The sequence below is a fragment of the Schistocerca cancellata genome, chromosome 6 (assembly GCF_023864275.1).
Source record: "Schistocerca cancellata isolate TAMUIC-IGC-003103 chromosome 6, iqSchCanc2.1, whole genome shotgun sequence".
Lineage (NCBI taxonomy): Eukaryota > Metazoa > Arthropoda > Insecta > Orthoptera > Acrididae > Schistocerca > Schistocerca cancellata.
In genome coordinates, this window is record NC_064631.1 from 448,900,381 (window position 1) to 448,924,929 (window position 24,549).

At 40.2% G+C, this 24,549-nt stretch overlaps 1 protein-coding gene across 1 annotated transcript in view; it reads right to left on the reverse strand.

Moving 5' to 3' along the window:
- Positions 1–6,095: 6,095 nt before the first annotated feature.
- LOC126088381 (uncharacterized protein KIAA1522-like) overlaps positions 6,096–24,549 on the reverse strand; it is a 483,550-nt gene continuing 465,096 nt past the window's right edge. The window contains exon 18 of the mRNA XM_049906520.1: positions 6,096–9,651. Within this exon, the coding sequence (XP_049762477.1) occupies positions 9,615–9,651 (37 nt within the window). The 3' untranslated portion in view covers positions 6,096–9,614. The remainder of the gene's footprint in view (positions 9,652–24,549) is intronic.

Sequence of the window (24,549 nt, forward strand, 5' to 3'; positions counted from 1 at the left end):
ACCTCTGTGTATTAGCCGCTTCATACGAGAGAAATTTTTATGAACTGATACTAATAATAAATTTTATTGACTCTATGATGAATCAAGAATGCTAGCTTTATCTACTGAAAGAAAAATGTCAGATGAAACAGATTTCAATGACTTTCTTGAGAATTTCATTAAAATAAAGGCATGAAAACATGTACTATACTACAATAATATCAATAATAACTACTACCTCGTAGTCAGGTTACGAAACTGACTGATATTATAATTGTACAATCTTCATTTCGAAGCAGGTGAAACAAAAATAAAACAATTTTTTTTGTCTGCTACCTGATGGTTGCTGTGATAAATGTTGATACGTATTCTGAATTTCTCACCTATATCTTTATGTGTGTACGAGTATATTACAGCTGCTAGAGCGTAGAGTACACACATTTTAAATAGGTAATTGTTTTTTCTTGTCAGCCATTACATCTATAGTAATCATTTTTTAGAAAATGTGCACAACAAATACATCATCCCAGGAGCCTCATTTAGTTTTGGCGCCCGGGCCTCTGACGGGCGTAGACGGCCTCTGAGTGACATCGTCTTCTCCTGAAGCTGTGCAATTTTTGTATTTGAGGATGTTTCTGTGAATGTCTTTGTGTGAGGGTGGTAGGGTTTCGGTGTGGGTGTTAAGTGGGGATTTCCTTAAGAAATCTAGAGAGGTGTTCGGGGAATTTGAGGAATTAAAAAAAAATATCGTGTCAGTTCTTCACAGTGTTGCTGACTCGTCAAGGCGAACCTCCTGTCTAATTTTCTGTAACATAAATATTGAGAGCTAACCTTGGATTAGTCCTACAAAAGTTCTATATAGCCCAGTAGAGAGAGCTTTGGAAAAGATGTTGGATTGAAAAAGGTGGAGCAATTTTATTTTTCACAAATGTTGTACGTATCACTCCTCTCATGAAAAATCCAAGTTTTTGACCTTCTCCTCCTTGCGCGTTATCTGCCATCTTGAAAAAACCTCTAAGAAATGGTACATTTTTCCATTTTGCCTTACTAACTCGCTTCCGCCGCATTTTAGACAAAAATATAGCATTCATAAAATTCAGAACAGCTACTGAAATACAAGGTTGTGAAAATCTGAAAAAATGTCGAGAAATCGCAAAACGTTTGATATGCCAGTTTTGTTTTTATTTGCTTGGGAATGAATTGTATTAATTTGTAACTTGTTCTGCTACTTGTGTTATTTGGGTTCTTAAAAAACTGGTGTGTGGTTCATAAATCACTTTCATATTGCAAATTACTGCTCTTTTAAAAAAACTATGTGTGCCACATTTGTTTAAATCACCTCAAGAATGTAATTTATTGTTCCTTTAAGTATTGAAATTTTTGTGGCTCATCTCTTTAAGTCAGTTTTCGTAACTGTAATTTGCTGCCTTGCTTAAGAAGAAACCTATCTGTGATATTTTGGTATTGTCTTAAAGATGGACATGTGTTGATTGTCTTGTAGCTGTTTTATAAATATTGTCTGTGAATAAATTGTTGATTTATTGATTCGGTAGTTGTTGTGTTTAAGGAGAGACATTACAGGGGCCTTGACATTCCATGCTTAGTGCACCCCTCATCCCGACTTCCTCAGTCACATACAGGTACAACACTCAACACCAGTTCTCCATATTCAAGAAAGTCACCACCACCAACACAGCCATACACAAATACTCTAATCATCTGACTGCACACAAACTAGCTGATTTCCAGTATAAGCTGCACAGATTGAACAAAATTCCCCTCAGTGATGACAGCTACAAAAAATTTATTACAGACAATTAAACAAATGACTACAGAGAATGGTTATGATACATACATTATTGAGAAACTAAGTCACAAAGGTGAAACAAAAATAAAGGATACACCTAGCACATAAAAACGAACAACCTGTCACCAGTTTACAAACACACAAACAGATCATAAACACACATAACACGAAAACACAGAACTCACACGCAACCACACATGAACATGAAACACCTGTAACAACAAACAAATGATACAACCACCCTTACAACAACAAAGCAGCCCATAGAAAAGGCATTGTATTAAAAAACTGACTAAAAATAGTGTACACAGGACAGACAACTCAATACAGAAAAAACTGTCCCCCACCCCCCGATAGCTGAGTGGTCAGCATGATGGACTGCAGGGGCCCGGGTTCGGTACCTGGCTGGGTCGGAGATTTTCTCTGCTCAGGGACTGTTGTTGTCTTCATCATCATTTCATCGCCATCCAGCATGCAGGTCACCCAACGTGACTTTGAATGTAATAAGACCTGCACCAAGGTGGCCGGACCTGCCCCGTAAGGAGCCTCCCGGCCAATGCTGCCAAATGCTCATTTCATTTCTGGGAGAAAACTAAGATTAAGATCACCCAACACAAGCAGAGACAAGCACAAGACATCTGCCATTTATGAACTGACATGCCAAGACTGCAAATCAATTTATATAGTACAAAAAATCAGAAACTTTAGTACCAGATACACAGAACACAGACGAGCATTAAAAAGTAACAGCTGTCATCACACATTTGCTGAACACCGTATGGACATGAACCACAACCCGACAAACATCAACACTGCCCTGAAAATTCTGAAATACAGCTACAGCCCCTCACAAAAGCTAATAATTGAAGAAACTATCAAATACAAAAAACCGTAATTAAAGAAAAACAAGTAATAAATGAATACATATTTTTCTTCAATGGAACTCTATTCTCTGTCCCCAACACAAGCCCATAAATAACCCCCTCCCCCCACCCCCCCCCACACCCACACCCACACAAAAATCTGCCATACACTACTAGTTTATGGTACGCATAACAAAAAATGCCCAGTTGCAAAGTATCAAAGTAAATAACACTTCTGTATTATAGCAGATGACAAATTGTGAAACAAAACAACTGCATTAAATAATATAAAATCCAGGAAACCCACACTATGTGGTAACGAGGTACACCATGTGTTCAAAAGTATCTGGACACCTGGCTGAAAATGACTTACAAGTTCAAGACACCCTCCTTCGGTAATGCTGGAATTCAGTATGGTGTTGGCCCACCTTGATGACATATGTTCAATCAGGTGCTGTAATGTTTCTTGGGGAATGGCAGCTCATTCTTCAAGGAGTGCTGCACTGAGGAGAGGTACCGATATTGGTCGATGAGGCCTGGGCACGAAGTCGGCATTCCATAACATCCTAAAGGTGTTCTATAGGATTCAGGTCAAGACTCTGTGCAGGCCAGTCCATTACAGAAATGTTATTGTCATGTAACCACTCCGCCACAGGCCGTGCACTATGAAAAGGTGCTCGATCATGTTGAAAGATCCAGTTGCCATCTCCGTACTGCTCCTCAACGGTGGGAAGCAAGAAGTTGCTTAAAACATCAGTGTAGGCCTGTGCTGTGCTAGCGCCACATAAAACAACAAAGGGTGCAAGCTCCCTCCATGAAAAACACGAACACACCACATCACCATCTCTGAAATTTACTGTTGGCACTACACATGCTGGCAGACGATATACACCAGGCATTCACCATACCCACAGCCTGTCATCGGATCACCAAATTGTGTACTGTCACTCCACACAATGTTTTTCTACAGTTCAATCATCCAATGTTTATGCTCCGTACACCAAGCGAGGCATCATCATCATTTGCCGCCATGATGTGTGGTTTATGAGCAGCATCTCCACCATGACATCAAAGTTTTCTCTCCTCCCGCCTAACTGTCATAATACTTGCAGTGGATCCTGATGCAGTTTGAAATTCTTGTTTGATGGTCTAGATAAATGTCTGCCTATTACACATTATGACTCTCCTCAACTGTCGGTGGTCTGTGTCAGTCAACAGTCGAGGTTGGCCTGTATGCTTTTGTGGTGTACATGTCCCTTCACGTTTCCACTTCATTATCACATCAGAAACAGTGGACCTAGGGATGTTTAGGAGTGTGAAAATCTTGTGTACAGACATATGACACAAATGATGCCCAATCACCAGACCACTTTCAAAGTCCATGAGTTCTGTAGAGTGTCCCATTCTGCTCTCTCACGATGTCTAATGACTACTGAGGTTGCTGATATGGAGTACCTGGCAGTAGGTGGCAGCACAATGCACCTAATATGAAAAACGTATGTTTTTGGGGGTGTCCGGATACTTTTGATCACATAGTGTATGTATACAAAATTTTGTCTGTTCCTCAAATATGTAAATACTGTCTTAAAAACTCAAATTTATATGTGTACAGGTAGGTAAAAGCATTTTTCTTGTTTTTAGGGAAGATAGTAAAAAAAAAGCTGATGATCCTGAAACTTCAGTGAAATGTGTCTGGAAAATAAAAATAAAAATTGTGTCTTACTGAAGGTGGACCCTCTCCAAAAACAGATCTATTTGCTATTTAAATATAGACAGAAGAGCTTCACTCTCAAGATGATAATCTTAGAGAAATTCGTCTCGAAAGTAAAAATACAATTGTCAGACAGTAGAAGTGTTCTGAATGCAATATCATTTTTAAACCTTTGTGTGTTCAATATATATAGATGTAATTCATGCGACTAATATAATTTCTGGGGAATAAGTGTTTTTGAAAAAGGAAAACATAAATTTTCAACACTTTCCCACATACTTATATTTCAACAAAATAGAGTTCAGAAATACATTTAAATATTATTTTAATGGTATATACAAAATTTTCAGCTAAAAATTCATCAATTTCTGTTGTTTTGGCCCAGATATGGTTGATGTGTACAATTCATCACTTTGACCAATAGGCAGTGGATCATCTGGCTCGTCTTCATCCACGTTGAGTTCAACTTCTGGTGAATTACCACATGATTCGAGTAGACAATGGAGCATCGAAGTCCTGATTTTTTGCAGCTGCTTCTATTGCCACAAGTCTTTTTGCATTGGCATGAAATCGTGTTCAACAATGCCTGTGGAGCTGGTTATTTATTCATTAGCACTATGGTTAGACAACAAATATTGCTTCCAATCCCACTTGAGGGCATCTTTTTCATACGCAGTCCGCGTTAGTTACTGCGGACAAGTTCTATATGCATGATACTGAACTGCATTCTTTGTTGGAGGTAGTCATACCAAATCGAATTTTGTGTCTGAAGCAGCTTTAGAAAAGCAAAGATATCACAACTCATCTATAGAAGTGTTCCAGACAACTCCATAAAGCACCACAAGGAAACTTTCAGTTGCTTCCATGATCTTCTGTTTTCACTGTAGCTGGATCTTTGAAAATACAAACACTTTTACTGTGGGAAGCATCAGTTTGAAGTATGGCACAAAATTTAGTTTCACCCCGTCCAAACAGAGCGGAGGTAGTATCACAACCACTCATGGAGAAATAGAACGCCTCCCACAACAGTTTATGCATGAAAGACTTTTGTAGCACAGTGCATCTCTTATGTTATCCCCTTCAGATTTGGCCCATTAACAAAACCACCTTTTATATTAATGATCTACCCACAGTGCACAATAGAAAGGTACTTAACTAGGCATATGACACAACAACTCTTAACTGGAGACTCAGCTAGAATGCTCTTGCCCTGAACTGCTCTTGTGTCTTATTTTCCTTGAAGACTTACTTCCAAAATAATTGTGGTAGCTTAAACCTTAGGAAAACATGTGTAATGGACTTTGAAATACACTACTAACCTGATGGCATGCATTGGAATGTTATGTCTGATGATAGTACAGAAAGAAAATTGGACGATACAACTGCCTCCTATAGTGTACTGTTAGACAAGCTTCTCTGTTGTGAACGTAGCATTGATCTTTTATACCAAAAATTAAGAAAATCAATTTATGCAATGAGAACAGTGTCACAAGTTCAGAATTATGAGCTGATGAGTGTGATATACTATGTCGTAGTGTATCCATGCCTCACATAAGAAACTGAAATATGAGCATGTGCTCATGTGCTATGGACAAACATATAAATAGAGTATTCATCCATCAAAAAAAGGCAGTAAGACTCTGTACAAGCTTAGTTATAATGAGTCTTGCATTAGGATGTCCAAAAGAAAGAATTTACAGCATTGATATCAATTTATTTTTATAAAACTGTTCAAATAATTTTAAAATACAGGCAGTACATAATGTAAATAAAGATGTACACCTTCGCAGTGCTAGGAGAGACCATGATTGTCATCTGGAAAGGCATACCACAAAAAGTGAAGACAGTAGTCCATTTACGTGAGATGTAGATTTTATAACAGACTTCAAAAAAATTTATAAAGCTCAAATGAAGATCATACAGAAATGCCCTTGAAGGAGCTTCTTATCAATAAATGTTTTAACAGTATTGAGGAATTTTCTTTCAATGGTGCCGATAGTACTCATAAATACCAATAATCAGGATATAATGTGTTTTCTTATGGTTTGTAATTGTTCCCAAAAAGCTATGACAAGAATCATAAAACATGCGCACAATCCAAAACTAAGTCTTTATTTTTCAATAAGGAACAAATAAATAAAAGTCATTCAGTTTCAGCCACTGCATGCTATCTTCAGATATATACTGGTTGGTTACATAGTAACAAGTTTCCCCTCACTCACGACAAGTGAGGCCCTCTCATTTGAGGGTCTGAGCTACCTGCCCTCCATTCTGACTTTTCCCAACCCATTTTTCATTTTCCCCTGACAAATGAACTAAGGGTTCTGAAACCCAGAAACAGTTTTTTCCACTTTACATTTGTCTCTCATCATGAAAGCCAGAAAGTTTCTTCCACTTTACATTTGTCTCTCATCAATTCCAGAATTTTGCTTTTTGGTGGCAAGTACTGACAAGTCATTCAGTCTTATTGTGATTTAATAATGTTCTCAAGTGAATATTCTTTGCAGTAGGATAAACATTCATGTGATTTGTTATGTCAATCTCTTAAAAATCCATATTTTGCTTCTAAGATAGTGTGTACCAACTTTTCAGGAGTAAGAGAAACCACCCGTAGCACTTGTACATGTTATAGAAGCCTAATGCAGTGACAGTATTTTTTAATAAACAAACCAAATGATTTAAATAAACCAAGTTTTTCATAAATTTGAATTGTAAGAAATTTTTTGTGGTACATTTTATATTGTAAATGAAAACATTGAGAATTTTGCCATATGAAAAATAGGCAGAAGCAACAAACCTACGAGGTAATTTTTGATGAAAGCAGTTTTGAGCTGTAACCAGTAATTTTATTTACAACAAACACTTTCACTTAAATGACACTGATAAATATATGTTGTACTTTCGAATCCACATATTCCTTTCTCTTTTATTTCAAAATTTTGTTTTTCCATGTCATTATGACACAAGACTTCAATTCACATATCTCATTAAATTACATAAAAATTAAATAATGTGACATACAAATATGCAAACAACATGACACTGACAGCAACAGCAGTAATATCTTTGGAATGTAAACTATTATTTACACCAACATGGGTATTTTGTACAGTATAATAGTTTGAATATGAATATTAGAGAGAGATATATGCAACAGTATTATCATCACTGTTTTTTCAATGATCATAGATGTGAAGGAAAAACATCCAGTATATAAACAAAGACATACTAACATGTGAAAATAATACTTAATTAAAACTCTACTGGAGATAATACCAGCTTAGAAATTTGTTAAAGGTTTACACAATTCCAACCGAATTGTCAGTTTCTTAGTGTTATGTCAAACAGCACATTTAAAAAATGAAAAATGCTTATCAAACTTTGGCACATGACACACAAGCACATTTTGTAATCAGACAGCAAATGTAGAATGCAAGAGGAGAAGTGGTCTCAGGGAAATTGTATACAACTTTGAAGATATCTGTAGTCAAAATTCTTATATAGTTTATGACAAACTCCAAAACTACAGAGAAAAATTTGAATAATTTTCAATTTTAGTGGTATGTGAATGTATGGTAATAACACAAGCACAATGCACATTTCATATGTGTTAATGTTGAGAATGGATCAATTACTTAAAGACTGAATATAAAAATTTAACCTAGAACTTAATTTAGTATCAGCATGTACAGCTAGTTTGTAGCAGTTGGACATTATATAATTGCTAATGTAGTTTCTAACATTTTTTGCAAAGAATTAAGTTCTGTTTGATAAAAGTGGTTTCTTAGTAAAGACATACCTTGACAAATGTATATCCAGATGTCAGCTAAGGTGAGCAGACAATTCATGGTGGTATCACAGTGAATGATAAATGGTTTTGAGATTTTATTACAAATGGCTCTGAGTACACTTACTACCAATCAGTATCCTTTAATCTTTCCAGATTTCTTCAAACTGATACTGAATTTCTTTTTTTCTTGGTGGTGGGGGAGGGGGGAAGGCAAAGGCAACCACATGTCAATGGCCCTCATTGGGTCCACTCATGTACCATTATTTGTTTCATTTTCCTGAAAGTTCTCCTTCACAGTTGCTCTATGAAATGCAGTGAACAAATGGTGCTATAAATGATGGAAGGAGTTCAGGAAGCCTCTCATCATACAGTTGAGGCAGTGAACACTTAATAGGCACACAAAAATGTTGAAACTGTTGCTAAGCTTTTGGACTGCTTCTTCAGAGTTAAATGATTAACAAAAATATACACACATATACTTCATAAGGTGACATTTTCTGGCTACCTATATTGTCCTCACCCTACAGAGCTCTGAGGAAAGACCCTGTCCAAAAACTTAGCAGAATTTCTAGGATTTTTTTTATGTATCTGCTGACCACCCAAATACCTCAACTATACATCAAGTCATTACATTTATTCCTTCCATTATAGGTTTGCATCCACCATCTTAGCTGAGTGGTCTGCATAGATGGCTGCCATGTGGAGGATCTGGATTTGATTCCCACTACTGCCAAGGATTTTCCCTTGATGGGAGAATTGGTATAGGTTACACTCAGCATTGTGGAGCCACTTGAGGAGTTACCTGATTGAGAAGTGAGAAGCAGAGGCTCCAAGGTCTGAAAAGTTGGCAAAATGGCTGGGAGAGTGGTGTACTGACCACATGCCACTTCATACTGCGTCTGCTTGATGCCACATGGCAGCAGATGACACAGCAGCTGATTGACATCCCCTGGGCCCTCAGGGCCTGGATGAAGAACTTGTTTCTATGTTTCCACCAATGTTGTATTACTGGTGCCATAAATGAGTATTTGACAAGCACATCTGCTCTTCATTGCAGTCTTTTATTCAAAATGGGAACTAATTATTTCATCATCATGCCATATCAACAGTTACAACTAGGAAATGTGCATAGTATGTGACAAGGCATAAACAGTTACAACTAATAGGAATATATGAATATAAAATATCTTCCTTTCAACAACAGGTAAAAAAACCCAGAAGTGAAATTTCAAATAATTTTGCATATGTTGTAAATAACAGACTGTCTTCTTACTGAAGAATGAATAACCTGTACTTTAAATGTTCAAAAGAGATTACAGTTGACAGATGAAGAATTTGATACCACTTCCCAATATATTGTTGTTCTGATCTCTGTGACTAGTGGGACTTTTGTTCTTGCAAACACCATGCTGACTTGCAAGTAATGTGGAAGTTTCTCTTCCTGCAGCAGCAGCAGTGTATTATTCACTCCAGGTTTTCACAAGATTTGGACTTGCTGGATCTAGAAACAGGACAAAATTAGCAATTAGGTGTAATTTGAAACACTTTAAATAACATGCACAATCACGACAAGAGAGGACATCCATAAAGTAACCCTCCTAGTACCACTGGGATCAATAAGACCCCATAAGCACGTTTGAAATATATATATCTCCCTTGTTTTCAAAGCGATTATTTTAAAAATTTATGACTGTCTCTCGAAGTTGCTTGTATGCAATGGCATATTGTTCAGTTTTACCTTTACAATGTAGTAAAATTTATTCAAGGGCTATGTACTGAGTACCACTGGGGTCAGCATGAACCCTATCTAAGTTTTTGTTTTGTTTCTTGAATGTAACATAATGAAAACAGAATGACAAATGTTACGTTGAACAGATGTTATATGAATCACTTACAATAGTTAACTTACATTTCCCACTTATTATTTATACCCATTGTTGCTGTTTCTAGCCTCACCTGCTGTGTGCAATAACTGCATTGTGACTAGAAAACATTTGATTGGTGGTGAAATACAAGCAGTTTTAAAAGAAGAGGAGGAATTAGGAGATATACCATCTGATGACAATGAAGAGATTAATGCTATTATTTCTGGAGTTAGTGAATCAACTGAAGATTCTGATGAAGATGATACAGATTTGGAAACTCTATTTCCTGAAGTTGCTGACATCTCAAATCAGAATGTTTTCAAGTAAATATATATATAATCTACTATATGTTTGCAAAAACTTTAGTGATAGTACTAATAATAATAAAATGTAGGTACATATGTAAAATAGTAATCCCATTTTTTTCAGGTTGAGAAATGAAAATGAAACATGGGGGAAAATCCTGTTAGATTACATGGGAAGCAGCCAGCATGAAATATATGGAAGATGACTCCAGGTCCCACAAGGCATACTGTAAGGAACATAAATACTGTGCAGTCAGCATTTGAATTATTTATGAAGCCCAGCATTTTCCAGATTATTTTGAAGTGGACCAACAGAGAAGCTAAAATTACTTTTGGTAACAAATGGACAGATCTTGATAGAGAAGGATTTGAATGCTTTCTTGGACTGTTTATTCTTGCAGGAGCATGAGAAGGTCACAATGAGGGCATAGTGAATTTATGGAATGAAGGGCATGGCTAACCTATTTTCAATAGTTCTATGGCTAGGACCGGTTTACAGAAATATCATGCTGTATTCGGTTTGATGACGCTCAGCATCGGCGACAGAATCGTAGCCCTGATAAATTGACTCCTATAAGGGATTAATTTGAACAGTGGGTAAGCACACTACATTATGCATATGAACCACATGAGAATATTACAGTTGATGAACAATTGGTAACTTTTAGGGGTAGGTGTCCATTTCACCATTACATCCCCTCAAAACCTGGAAAGTATGGTATAAAGATATGGGCTGCATGTGGCAGCACTAATTACTATGTCACACACCTGCAAGTGTGCACAGGTAAGGGGGAAGGCCAGCCTAAAGAAATAAAGCAGGGAAAAAGAGTAGTGTTAGGATTGGCAGAACATTTATCCTGGGGTGGTAGAAATATCACAACAGATAATTTCTTTACAAGTTGGAGTTGGCAAAGGAACTACAATGAAAACAAATGACTCTGCTAGGAACACTAAGAAAAAGTCATTGTGAACTACCTGCAGAATTCATTGAAGCAAGAGGAAGAACTACAGCTTCATGTCTCTTCAGATTCTAGGAATCAGCTACAATAGTCTCCTATTGCCAAAAAAAGGGTAAGATAGTGACATTTCTGAGTACCACGCATTTCAGAGAGAAAATAGGTGATGGCGAAGCAGTAAAACCTGTTATAATCCTAGACAATAATGCAACTAAATCATGTGTAGACACAATGGACAAGTTAGTCAGGACCTACACCACAAAATGTATGACAAGAAGATGGCCCATGGTTATTTTTATGATATTTTGGATGTTAGTGACCTAAATGCTTTCATAATTTGGCTGGACTTAAATCCTAACTGGAATAGAGAAACCACTACAAAGGAAGTGAATTTCTTCTGGCACTGGGAACAAGTCTAGTACAGAAAAACAGAAGTTGACACAGCAGAACTTCTCTTCCTTATCTTCCTCCTTCAGCAGAAGTGCATACGGGGGCAAAACATGGATGGTGCTCTCTATGTGAACGTTCAATGGATAAAAAACATTCAGAAACATGCAGAAGATGCTTTTCTTTTGTCTGTAAACAACATTAAGAGATTCTTTGTTTTAAATTTAAAGAGTTGCTTTGTTTTAGATGAAAGGATCTATAATCGCTTATATACATAGTTTACTTGTTTTCAATATTGCCAATATATCCCATGTTAATTACTTGGGGTCATATTGACCCCAGCAGTACGCAGTGTAACAAAAAATTTCTGTTAGTAGGAGGGATAAAGAGGCAGGCACTAAATTGTAAATATCAAAATATTATGAAAAATTATTATTACATAAAGAGCATAACAAAAAAAGTACATTCACATTTTCAAGACACATTACTCACAAATAAAAGAAGACTTGGTAAACACTATATAGTGGAGATGCTGAGTAACAATAGGCACAACAAAATATTCACACAATTATAGCTTTTGGCCATTAAGGCCTTTGTCAGCAAGAGACACATGCACACACACACACACACACTCACACAAATGCATCTTGCACATATGTTTGCAGTCTCAGACATCTGAAACCACACTTTCCTTCGCTAATATTGTTACATTCCATCCTAGATTTCCCACTGTAAAACTTGGTAAAGATGTTCAGAGAATTAGAGGAGCTGACAGAATATGGGTAGAATGGATAGTCAGGTGACTTCAGCACTTTTGTCAGATCAAGGCTTTGTAAGTGTGGAAAATGATGGAAGGTTGATTAGATAGAACTCATGGGGATGCCAGCTGGTTTGTCTGTCAAATAATTATTGCTTGGGTTTTATAAGGATATCTTTTGGGCAGCCATCAGTTTTGCTGGGAGGCATACTGATCAAAATTGAGTCAGAGTGACTGTGAAGAGCTACGGAGCACAGATAGAGAGCTAGGAAAGTGGTGACATTGGTATACTATTTGAGATGAACAGAATAAAGTGATTTTGGCATATTGGCAGTGTAAAAAGGGTATATGCAAGAGAAGAGATGAAAAAAGCATTTTCACCCAACTGCAATGGCATGGACAGCACAGCAATTTCTGTTGTTAATGGTGATAAGGGATTAGTAATTCAACAGAAAGGATGCAGTTAGGCAGACATAGTTTGCAGATGTGTTCTGGAGCATGAAGAGGTAACTGGATGTCATGCAGGGTTAAAGGCTCTCTCTCAATTGAATGTTCATTTAAAGGATGGGTTTTTTATTATTAGGTTGATGGCACAAGAGGTATGAGTGGTACAGGAATTTTTCCCTCACGAGAAAGGTTGAAACATAGGCAAAGTGTTGAACAAGGCTGTACTGAATCATAAAATGGGACTGATGGGTCAGTAGGAGGAGGTCCCACTGGGAGGGAAGAGGGAGGGGTTTTTGCATATAAGGAAAGGTACAGTTCTATAGATTTTCCAGAGATCAGTATAGGAAGAAAGAAGAAGATTCTTTCAGGTGTCTATAGTCATGGCCAAGAGAATTCATTTTTTTTATGATGTATCTGTTTGATGCACTGTACTGTAATTGGTGAGTTAACTCCTGTGTTTAGTATGGTGCCTATGTACTGGAATGGGTAACAAGACAGGGGAAAAGTTACAAATGAGTTTATGGACAGTCAGGAAAAAAATAATAATCAAAATGAGGGTGTACAGGAATTATAGAGGTAACAACAATGTAGGGTAGCAATGCTTATTTAACAGACAAAAGAGGATTATTGTGCAGAAGCGAGCACTGGAAGCAGTTTTTAACTGTGAGACAACAGAAAGCAATCCTACGCTTAGAGACTTCCAGTTGATACATGTTTGGGCCAGTCCTGCCATAATGTCACACTGAATAATTTTACAGTATGTGTCTGTATTTGTTATGGGTGTATGAATGTAACTGGTCAGAAATATACAAAAGGTGGTGGTATATCTGGTGGAACTTGTGGAGGAGGAGTAGGATAGGGATCACGGATAAAGTGTGAGTCAGTAAGGAAGGATGGAATTTTTGGGGGTGGTGGCAGATAAATCTTCACAAAACTCTGCTGCAGAAATGATGCAGTGTGAGGGATATAATAAGAGTGATCATGGGGTGGCTTATATTTGGGTATTAAGGGAGCTACTGTAGGTGTTGGTGTGGGAATAGTCCTGGATATTTTATAGATAGACACTGGAAAACGGTATCTGTGGAATGAATTTGTGTAGGAAACAGTGAGTGAGAAAGTTACTGGCAGATGGTAACTTCCAACTAATTGAAGATTTCTGCAGTAATGTAGGAGGTTAGGAGATGTTAAAATGATAATGGGGATGCAATTGTTGGCCAAGTTCTAGGGTAAATGGATACAAATTCAACCTTCAGCACATGAGAACTTAGTGGAAAGTCTCCAACAAATATCAAACACTGTAGTACCATAAGAAAAAAATGTGATTTTACTTTCCTCTATCTCCTGATCTTGTAATCAAGTAACAGGCATGAATCACTATCACAGATTTAGTTGTTGCTTGTTGTTCAAAAGTGCTGTAAGTGTCTTTTGCACTTTTCTTTACTGACAGAGTTGTTCAAGTAAAGTATGCCATATTCTCTGAATGAAAGGATTTGTATGGTTGAATCTCACAAACATACTGGTCCATTAAAAGATCATTGAAAATTTTTGCTTGCAGATTCTTATCTCTAGTATTCTTGCAAATAATAATGTTAAGAAGTTGACACAAAAATGGTGGCACCATGGCATTATCTCTAATTGTAAGAATAAACGTAAGTCTTGAGTTTGATTTCTGGAAGTAGGTGCAAGCATTTTGTAGAAAATTACTGCCTACCCAAAAAAGTGAGTCAGACAGCTGTTAAATATACATCTTGTCATCTGTACTTGTATCCATATACCTGAAATCTAATGGCATTCAGTGCATTCATGCATGCTTGCCAGCTGACAAGGAAAAGAAGGTTAAGAATTGTGAGTGGTTACTTAAAAGGGTTGTAGATGGTGAACTTGACCTGACACAGTATTTTATGAGTGAAAAACTTGAGTCCACCTTTCTGATTACTCCAACAGACAGACTAATCTCTACTGGTCCACCGAAAAACTTCACATTGTTCATCAGATACCTCTAAATGATAAATAACATTAAGTTTGTTATGCAGTTTCTGGTAGTCAAGTTATCAGCCTGATGTTCTTTGAGACCACTGCTGATGTAGAAGTTTATCTTCAGATTTTCACGAACTGCTATTATCAGTAAAAAGAATTTGAAAGGCACTAACCTTTTTTTCAGTAAGATGGAACAATGTGCCACATGTCTCATAAATTGCCATCTCCTATTCATCGAACATTCACAGAGAAATATACAAAAAGTTGTGGCTGCCTCATCTGCTTGTGGTTTTTATTTATGGGGAAATTTAAAAGGAAAAGTATATGATTATGCCACTGAGATGGTAGCCCAAGTGAAGGAATTGTTCAGCCATACTACTGAAACAGTTGATGTAACAGTTGTGCTTAAAGTTAGTATGAATGCGATTTCATGAACAAAAAACAACATAGAGGCACAGAGGAATCATTTTCATTATATTCTATAATATTTGAATTGCTGTATTTTTAAAATTATTTTGTGATCTTAAGTAAACCAATGTTTTTCTATGTCTGAATGTTTGTTTTATTGATGCAAGGACATTTTTATCTTAGGCAAGGTGTGATATAGTAATGTGGGCACTACATCAGTGACAGTGGCTGCTGCAGAGAGGAAACTTTCTGAGAAATGACAATGGCCTGATGTGGAATATCTGAGGGGCTATGATTTGATGTGCTTTATACCTGCCATGTACTTCAATGTGTGTTTGTCCTGTGTTGATTATAGAATAATCTGCATATTATAACCAACTGCGTTGTTGCTATATGTTATCCCTATCTCATGTTGGGGTAAAATTTACATTTGTGACCTATGATGACTGTGAACAGCTCATTTGAATGCTCCTACATTCCCAGTTTGGATACTGTGAGTCGACAATCGAGCCATCTTGCAACTGTAGAGCACTGAATTTCCTACAAGACAATGCCTTTTGGACAAACATGCTTAGTGCTTCACAGTGGAATACTCAGCAACTGTTTCTGTTCAAGCATGAAAATGATCATTCTCAATAAAGTGTCACCAGTGCTGACAACGCTACCTATGATACCAACATTGTGTTTCTACAGACAATCTATTGGGTTCTTTCATTCCCCAATTTGTTTTGCATGAATGCCATTCCAATACTGTACACCAGCTTCTTGGACAAGCAAGTTCTCGAATGTTTACTGATGTTGACTTGCCTGCCACGCCACATCCTACCTCAATCAACCCATTTATACTGCAACATGTGGTCTAACTGGTTGGACAGTTTTTGGATGTTGCTATTGAACATAAATCCACGTTGTGTACAGGTACTGTGAACATGTCTGTTGTGCCTCTCCAGATGTCATCTTGGCTATCAGAACAACCATGCACCAATAAATCTACCACCTGTTTTGCTTGACAACTTAACCTGCGTCATTTCCATTCAAACCAACGTGCACTAGTTCAGTGATGTTGCAATATGGCTCCATTGTCAACACACAGTATCCAAACTGGGAACGTATGAGCATTCAGATGAGCTGAGTACACAGTAATATGGGTCAGCAATTGCGGTCACTGAGTGCATTCTGGCCACACAAAGCCTCTTGGAGGACAGTACACAATTCGTCACTTTGCTCAGGCACCTCGGTGGACATGTTGACGTAATCAATGATATTATTATGCCTCCCCTTCTCCCTCCCCCAGATAGAAATAAATACAATGCTGCAAAGTCTGCTCTGCTCCAACTTCTTTCGCAGATGTTTGGGGAAGCCATTAAAACAATTCATCTAAGATGAATGCCTGGGGAACAGGATGCCTTCACAACTTTGGCGCCGATTATGTACACTGGTGGATATTAACCCCATGTCTGATCATACACAATGGACTCTGTGGATCGTCAAGCTCCTGCCTCAGGTACAACTGGCTATGAATTCACACGACTGTGAATCACTGGAAACCAAATTCATACTGGCAGACAGGATTTTTACTTTTTTACAACAACGAGAATGCATAAACGTCACAGATACAAATGTCCCTCACTTTGAATCGCAGGTACTATGCTGTGCAAACTGCCTAGGCACAGTTGAACCAGACTAATCATGCCAAAAAGAAGCCAAGTGTGACGTCATCTCCACCATAGGCGATGGTGACCTTCAGCCTACCACAATAAAAATTCGCGAGCAAACATGCCATGTGCGTTCACATTACTGTATGGGGACAGCTCTGCTGGTTACACACACTGTTTGGCGATGTGGTGCACAATTTTCAGCCACCATGTGACTGCCAAAAAGATAAGCACGATCCAGAATAAGTATAACGGATTGTGGTGCCAATTCAAGTTACCTCACATTGCAACATATCAACACGTCACCCCTTTAGCAAAGTGGCAGACAGTACATGCTCGGTTGCATACATAGACGATATTTTTTCATTGACCTGGGTTTGGACATAAGTACCCCACCCCCTGGACATTCTCCAGTATTTACCATGGATAGGGACTGCAACTGCTGTGTTCGGATGCAGGCTGAGTTGGCATCCCTTCGCTCCCAGCTTCAGGCAGTGTTGGCTTCGGTCACACACCTTGAGGCTGTTGCCAATGGGCATCACTGTGGGGGTCCGGATGGGGGTTTGTCGGGGACGGCCAGCTCGTCCCACGCATCCCCCGATCGGACTACGACTGTGGTTGCCCGGGATACTGCCCGCATTGAGGCTGATCCCTCACCTGTTGTAGAGTGGCAGGTCGTCTCAAGGTGTGGGAGGGGGCGAAAGACATTCCGGAGGGCTGAACGGAAGGTCTCTCCAGTTTGTCTGACAAACCGGTTTCAGGCTCTGTCTCAGGCTGATACTGATCTGACATGGCTGCTTGTCCTGTTCCAGAGGTTGCCCCTCAGTCTGCAAGATCCGGGCGGTCGCAGAGGGTGGGCTTACTGGTAGTTGGGAGCTCCAACGTCAGGCGCGTAATGGGGCCCCTTAGGGATATGGTAGCATGGGAGGGGAAGAAAACCAAAGTGCACTCCGTGTGCATACCGGGAGGAGTCATTCCAGATGTGGAAAGGGTCCTTCCGGATGCCATGAAGGCTACAGGGTGCACCCATCTGCAGGTGGTCGCTCATGTCGGCACCAATGATGTGTGTCGCTATGGATCGGAGGAAATCCTCTCTGGCTTCCGGCGGCTATCTGATTTGGTGAAGACTGCCAGTCTCGCTAGCGGGATGAAAGCAGAGCTCACCATCTGCAGCATCGTCGACAGGACTGACTGCGGACCTTTGGTACAGAGCCGAGTGGAGGGTCTGAATCAGAGGCTGAGACGGTTCTGCGACTGTGTGGGCTGCAGATTCCTCGACTTGCGCCATAGGGTTGTGGGGTTTCGGGTTCCGCTGGATAGGTCAGGAGTCCACTACACGCAACAAGCGGCTACACGGGTAGCAGGGGTTGTGTGGCGTGGGCTGGGCGGTTTTTTAGGTTAGATGGCCTCGGGCAAGTACAGAAAGGGCAACAGCCTCAACGGGTGCGGGGCAAAGTCAGGACATGCGGGGACCAAGCAGCAATCGGTATTGTAATTGTAAACTGTCGAAGCTGCGTTGGTAAAGTACCGGAACTTCAAGCGCTGATAGAAAGCACCGAAGCTGAAATCGTTATAGGTACAGAAAGCTGGCTGAAGCCAGAGATAAATTCTGCCGAAATTTTTACAAAGGTACAGACGGTGTTTAGAAAGGATAGATTGCATGCAACCGGTGGTGGAGTGTTCGTCGCTGTTAGTAATAGTTTATCCTGTAGTGAAGTAGAAGTGGATAGTTCCTGTGAATTATTATGGGTGGAGGTTACACTCAACAACCGAGCTAGGTTAATAATTGACTCCTTTTACCGACCTCCCGACTCAGCAGCATTAGTGGCAGAACAACTGAGAGAAAATTTGGAATACATTTCACATAAATTTTCTCAGCATGTTATAGTCTTAGGTGGAGATTTCGATTTACCAGATATAGACTGGGACACTCAGATGTTTAGGACGGGTGGTAGGGACAGAGCATCGAGTGACATTATACTGAGTGCACTATCCGAAAATTACCTCGAGCAATTAAACAGAGAACCGACTCGTGGAGATAACATCTTGGACCTACTGATAACAAACAGACCCGAACTTTTCGACTCTGTAAGTGCAGAACAGGGAATCAGTGATCATAAGGCCGTTGCAGTATCCCTGAATATGGAAGTTAATAGGAATATAAAAAAAGGGAGGAAGGTTTATCTGTTTAGCAAGAGTAATAGAAGGCAGATTTCAGACTACCTAACAGATCAAAACGAAAATTTCTGTTCCGACACTGACAATGTTGATTGTTTATGGAAAAATTTCAAGGCAATCGTGAAATACGTTTTAGACAGGTACGTGCCGAGTAAAACTATGAGGGACGGGAAAAACCCACCGTGGTACAACAACAAAGTTAGGAAACTACTGCGAAAGCAAAGAGAGCTTCACTGCAAGTTTAAACGCAGCCAAAACCTCTCAGACAAACAGAAGCTAAACGATGTCAAAGTTAGCGTAAGGAGGGCTATGCGTGAAGCGTTCAGTGAATTCGAAAGTAAAATACTAGGTACCGACTTGACAGAAAATCCTAGGAAGTTCTGGTCTTACGTTAAATCAATAAGTGGCTCGAAACAGCATGTCCAGACACTCCGGGATGATGATGGCATTGAAACAGAGGATGACAAGCGTAAAGCTGAAATACTAAACACCTATTTCCAAAGCTGTTTCACAGAGGAAGACCGCACTGCAGTTCCTTCTCTAAATCCTCGCACAAACGAAAAAATGGCTGACATCGAAATAAGTGTCCAAGGAATAGAAAAGCAACTGGGATCACTCAACAGAGGAAAATCCACTGGACCTGACGGGATACCAATTCGATTCTACAAAGAGTACGCGAAAGAACTTGACCCCCTTCTAACAGCCGTGTACCGCAAGTCTCTAGAGGAACGGAAGGTTCCAAATGATTGGAAAAGAGCACAGGTAGTCCCAGTCTTCAAGAAGGGTCGTCGAGCAGATGCGCAAAACTATAGACCTATATCTCTGACGTCGATCTGTTGTAGAATTTTAGAACATGTTTTTTGCTCGAGTATCATGTCGTTTTTGGAAACTCAGAATCTACTATGTAGGAATCAACATGGATTCCGGAAACAGCGATCGTGTGAGACCCAACTCGCTTTATTTGTTCATGAGACCCAGAAAATATTAGATACAGGCTCCCAGGTAGATGCTATTTTCCTTGACTTCCGGAAGGCGTTCGATACAGTTCCGCACTGTCGCCTGATAAACAAAGTAAGAGCCTACGGAATATCAGACCAGCTGTGTGGCTGGATTGAAGAGTTTTTAGCAAACAGAACACAGCATGTTGTTATCAACGGAGAGACGTCTACAGACGTTAAAGTAACCTCTGGCGTGCCACAGGGGAGTGTTATGGGACCATTGCTTTTCACAATATATATAAATGACCTAGTAGATAGTGTCGGAAGTTCCATGCGGCTTTTCGCGGATGATGCTGTAGTATACAGAGAAGTTGCAGCATTAGAAAATTGTAGCGAAATGCAGGAAGATCTGCAGCGGATAGGCAGTTGGTGCAGGGAGTGGCAACTGACCCTTAACATTGACAAATGTAATGTATTGCGAATACATAGAAAGAAGGATCCTTTATTGTACGATTATATGATAGCGGAACAAACACTGGTAGCAGTTACTTCTGTAAAATATCTGGGAGTATGCGTGCGGAACGATTTGAAGTGGAATGATCATATAAAATTAATTGTTGGTAAGGCGGGTACAAGGTTGAGATTCATTGGGAGAGTCCTTAGAAAATATAGTCCATCAACAAAGGAGGTGGCTTACAAAACACTCGTTCGACCTATACTCGAGTATTGCTCATCAGTGTGGGATCCGTACCAGATCGGGTTGACGGAGGAGATAGAGAAGATCCAAAGAAGAGCGGCGCGTTTCGTCACAGGGTTATTTGGTAACCGTGATAGCGTTACGGAGATGTTTAACAAACTCGAGTGGCAGACTCTGCAAGAGAGGCGCTCTGCATCGCGGTGTAGCTTGCTCGCCAGGTTTCGAGAGGGTGCGTTTCTGGATGAGGTATCGAATATATTGCTTCCCCCTACTTATACCTCCCGAGGAGACCACGAATGTAAAATTAGAGAGATTAGAGCGCGCACAGAGGCTTTCAGACAGTCGTTCTTCCCGCGAACCATACGCGACTGGAACAGGAAAGGGAGGTAATGACAGTGGCACGTAAAGTGCCCTCCGCCACACACCGTTGGGTGGCTTGCGGAGTATAAATGTAGATGTAGATGTAGATAAGCGATTACCTGCCGTCCAGCTCCACATGGCGAATGGCTTCTCTATTATCATATACAAATACGCATCTCGTACCTTTGGTCTCATTGCAGATGTCACTGAACTGACTTGCTCAGACACTTCCATGTATCACCAGATTTAGCATGCATCAGACTAGAACATCAAGACAACAATCACTTCATTCCTAGTGTCGTCAGTTGCAGGTCCCTACTGCCACGGCAGGCTTCTACTACTGCTCTCTCGAAAGGCATGAGTATCATGACATGACTGATGAACGTCAACGATAATTGCACAACTGCTTCGCATCACTGGCCCAACTGCAACAAAGTTACTTCGACACAATCATTGTGCCTGTGGGATGGAAATGAAGCCATATGAAAAACCCAAAGTGGCATCTCAGCTAGAACTCTGCACAAATGGGACACCTACCACTGCATTGTGAGTGACAACAGTACCTGTACATACAACCCAGGTTAGTAATGTGCGTCATTTTCATGATCTTTCTGTTTTGACTCAGTGTATTACCACGCCCACCACACAGCTGTGAGTTCCTGTTTATGCAAATTGCTATATGCAGAGGGAGGATTCACAAGATTATCACCATCCTGGGCTACCCTGTCTGCCACAGACTATGGTGGTTACTGCCAGGCGAGCTCTACGCAGCCAGAATGGCTACTACAAGCCAGAATTGTGTAACTTTCAGATAGTTCATGGGCTTATCTCTATGAAATTTGTACCCAAGAAAGATGGTACAATTAGGCTACATCATTTATGATGACAATGTCATCTTCATCAGCCTGAAATAGTCTTCTTCAGCCACCTGGTTAAGACGCTGGAATCCGTCCTACGCCACAACAGTCACTGGTGGCTACCTGACCCCTGACATTCAGGACTTCACCCAAGACCTTGCGTGAGCATCGGTTTTCAGTGTCTTTGATTGCAAAGAGCCATACCTGCAGATACTAGCGAGTGAGGAGGACATTCCAAAGATAGTAATCATCAGTTTATATGAATTTCTGCACTTCCCTTACGGTCTCGAAATCGCGACCCAGGCCTGGCAGCAATTTACTGATAGTGCACTGTTTAAGTTCCTTTTCTGCTATGTGTATTTGGACGACATTCTAATTGTCTTCCCTTCATGAGAAGAGCATGAGCTACAAACAAGTTCTCGATGCGCTTGCTGACAAGTGTCGTCATTCATGACATCTTCATCAGCTAGAAGTAGTCTTCTGCGGCCACCTGGTTAATGCCACTGGAATCCGCTCTATGCCACAACCAACCGAGTTTGTTAAACAACTACCTTGACTGCAAGATTTCCCTGAAATATGTCACTGACTCGGCATGATTAACTCCTATCGTTGGCATCTCCTTAATGCTGCCACCATACAGGCATCGCACACAGAAGATCTAACTGGCAAAAGCACGAACAGGAGACGCAAGGTTGAGTAGACTCCACGTAAGCAGTACGTCTTTGACATAATAAAAGTGTCTTGCACAAGCCATGACTTTGTGCAACCACTACCTAATGCCCAGCTGACGATTGTGTTGGACACGAGTGACTTTGCCATTGGGGCGGTACTGCAGCAAGAAGTGATGGGCATACAACAGCTACCGCCCATTTTCTCATAAAGTGACGGATTCTCTGTGCAAGTGGCCTGCCCACAATCGTGAATCACTTGCTGTGTGTGAGGCAGTCCGCCAGTTTAAAGATGATGTAGAGAGCAGACCTTTCATCATTTATACAGAGCACTGAGCTTTGGTGGGCTTGATGTGCAGCCTTTGAAAGCTTCCTATCCTCGATGGTTCCGTCACTTAGACTACATAGCACGATTCACAGCTGATGTTAGACATCTCCGCGGAGCAGACAGTGTCATCGCAGACCGTCTGTTAAGAATAAACAATCTCTCCACACATGTCAACTACAACAACTTAGCAGATTGATTCAAATGGCTCTGAGCACTATGCGACTTAACTTCTGAGGTCATCAGTCGCCTAGAACTTAGAACTAATTAAACCTAACTAACCTAAGGACATCACACACATCAATGCCCGAGGCAGGATTCGAACCTGCGACCGTAGCGGTCGCTCGGTTCCAGACTGTAGCGCCTAGAACCGCACGGGCACTCAGGCCGGCAACTTAGCAGAATCACAGTTGCAAGACCGACAAATTATGGACTTCCTTCAAGATTCTACAATCACTTTAAGTATATAACGTCATCTCTTCCCTGGATCAACCAAGCAAGTAATGCGTGATGTTCCACAAAATCGAATTTGACATCACGATCACATAAATGAGGAAGATCATATTTAACTAACTCCACAAAATGTTGCGTCCCTGTATATGCCCATTGGCGTGACTCGTCGTTTACTGTTTTATATGGTCTAACATCAAAAATGATTGCCGAGAGTGGGTACATATGAGCACAGTTTGCCACCACAGCCAAGTGGGTTGTCACGCGCAGCCGCCATTCAGTCGTTTTTGGGATTCCAAAAGGTCGATTTCAGCATGTCCACCTCGACCAGGTAGGTCCTTTCCCTGAATCTGAAGGGTATTGTTATATACTCTTTGTCATTGAAAATTTGACATACTGGGTGGAAGCCATTCCCCTCAAGGACATTGTGGCAGAAACGACAACGAGAGTATTTCTTAACATATGAATATCCTGTTTTGGGTGCCCGATCTCTATAACCACTGATCAAGGATGACAGTTTTAGTTGCTCCTATCTAGCAAACTATGTGATCTCTGCAGTGTACAAAGTTTCCGCACAATGAACTACCATCCACAAAGCGATGCTCTCAAGGAATGACGGCACTGTATATTTAAAGCCATTTTTATGTCTCAAGGAAGTCGCTGGACAGAAGCATTTCCTATGGTGCTATTACGTATACACACCACTCACAAAAATGATCTCAATGATCTCCATAACTGCCTCGTAGAAGTTCTTTACAGTGAATTGATCGCTCTGCCTGCAGGCTTTATGCTACAAGTACTATCGATGAATACTTTAGAACTCCCCACCCTCATCACATGTGTCAGACATCACATTACATGGTTCAGGAGTGGCGTGAGAAGTGTAAAGTCGAGAATGAATTTGTCACCTGACATTTCTCTCATAATTACAAAATTCTGAGCAATTTGGACAAAGCCGCAATCACTTCATAGCTCTTGTCTGAGGGCTTCGTCATCATCATCCTGGACCCAGGACATCACAAGGGCCTGCAACCTACACTACAGATCCTGGCCTCACTACCTCCGCTGCTTTCTTATATTCACGCACTAGCCCCACACTGTCGACATCCATCATCGTTAATTCTCGTTATGGCCGACATCCACCTCACCTTAACGAATACCATTTATAC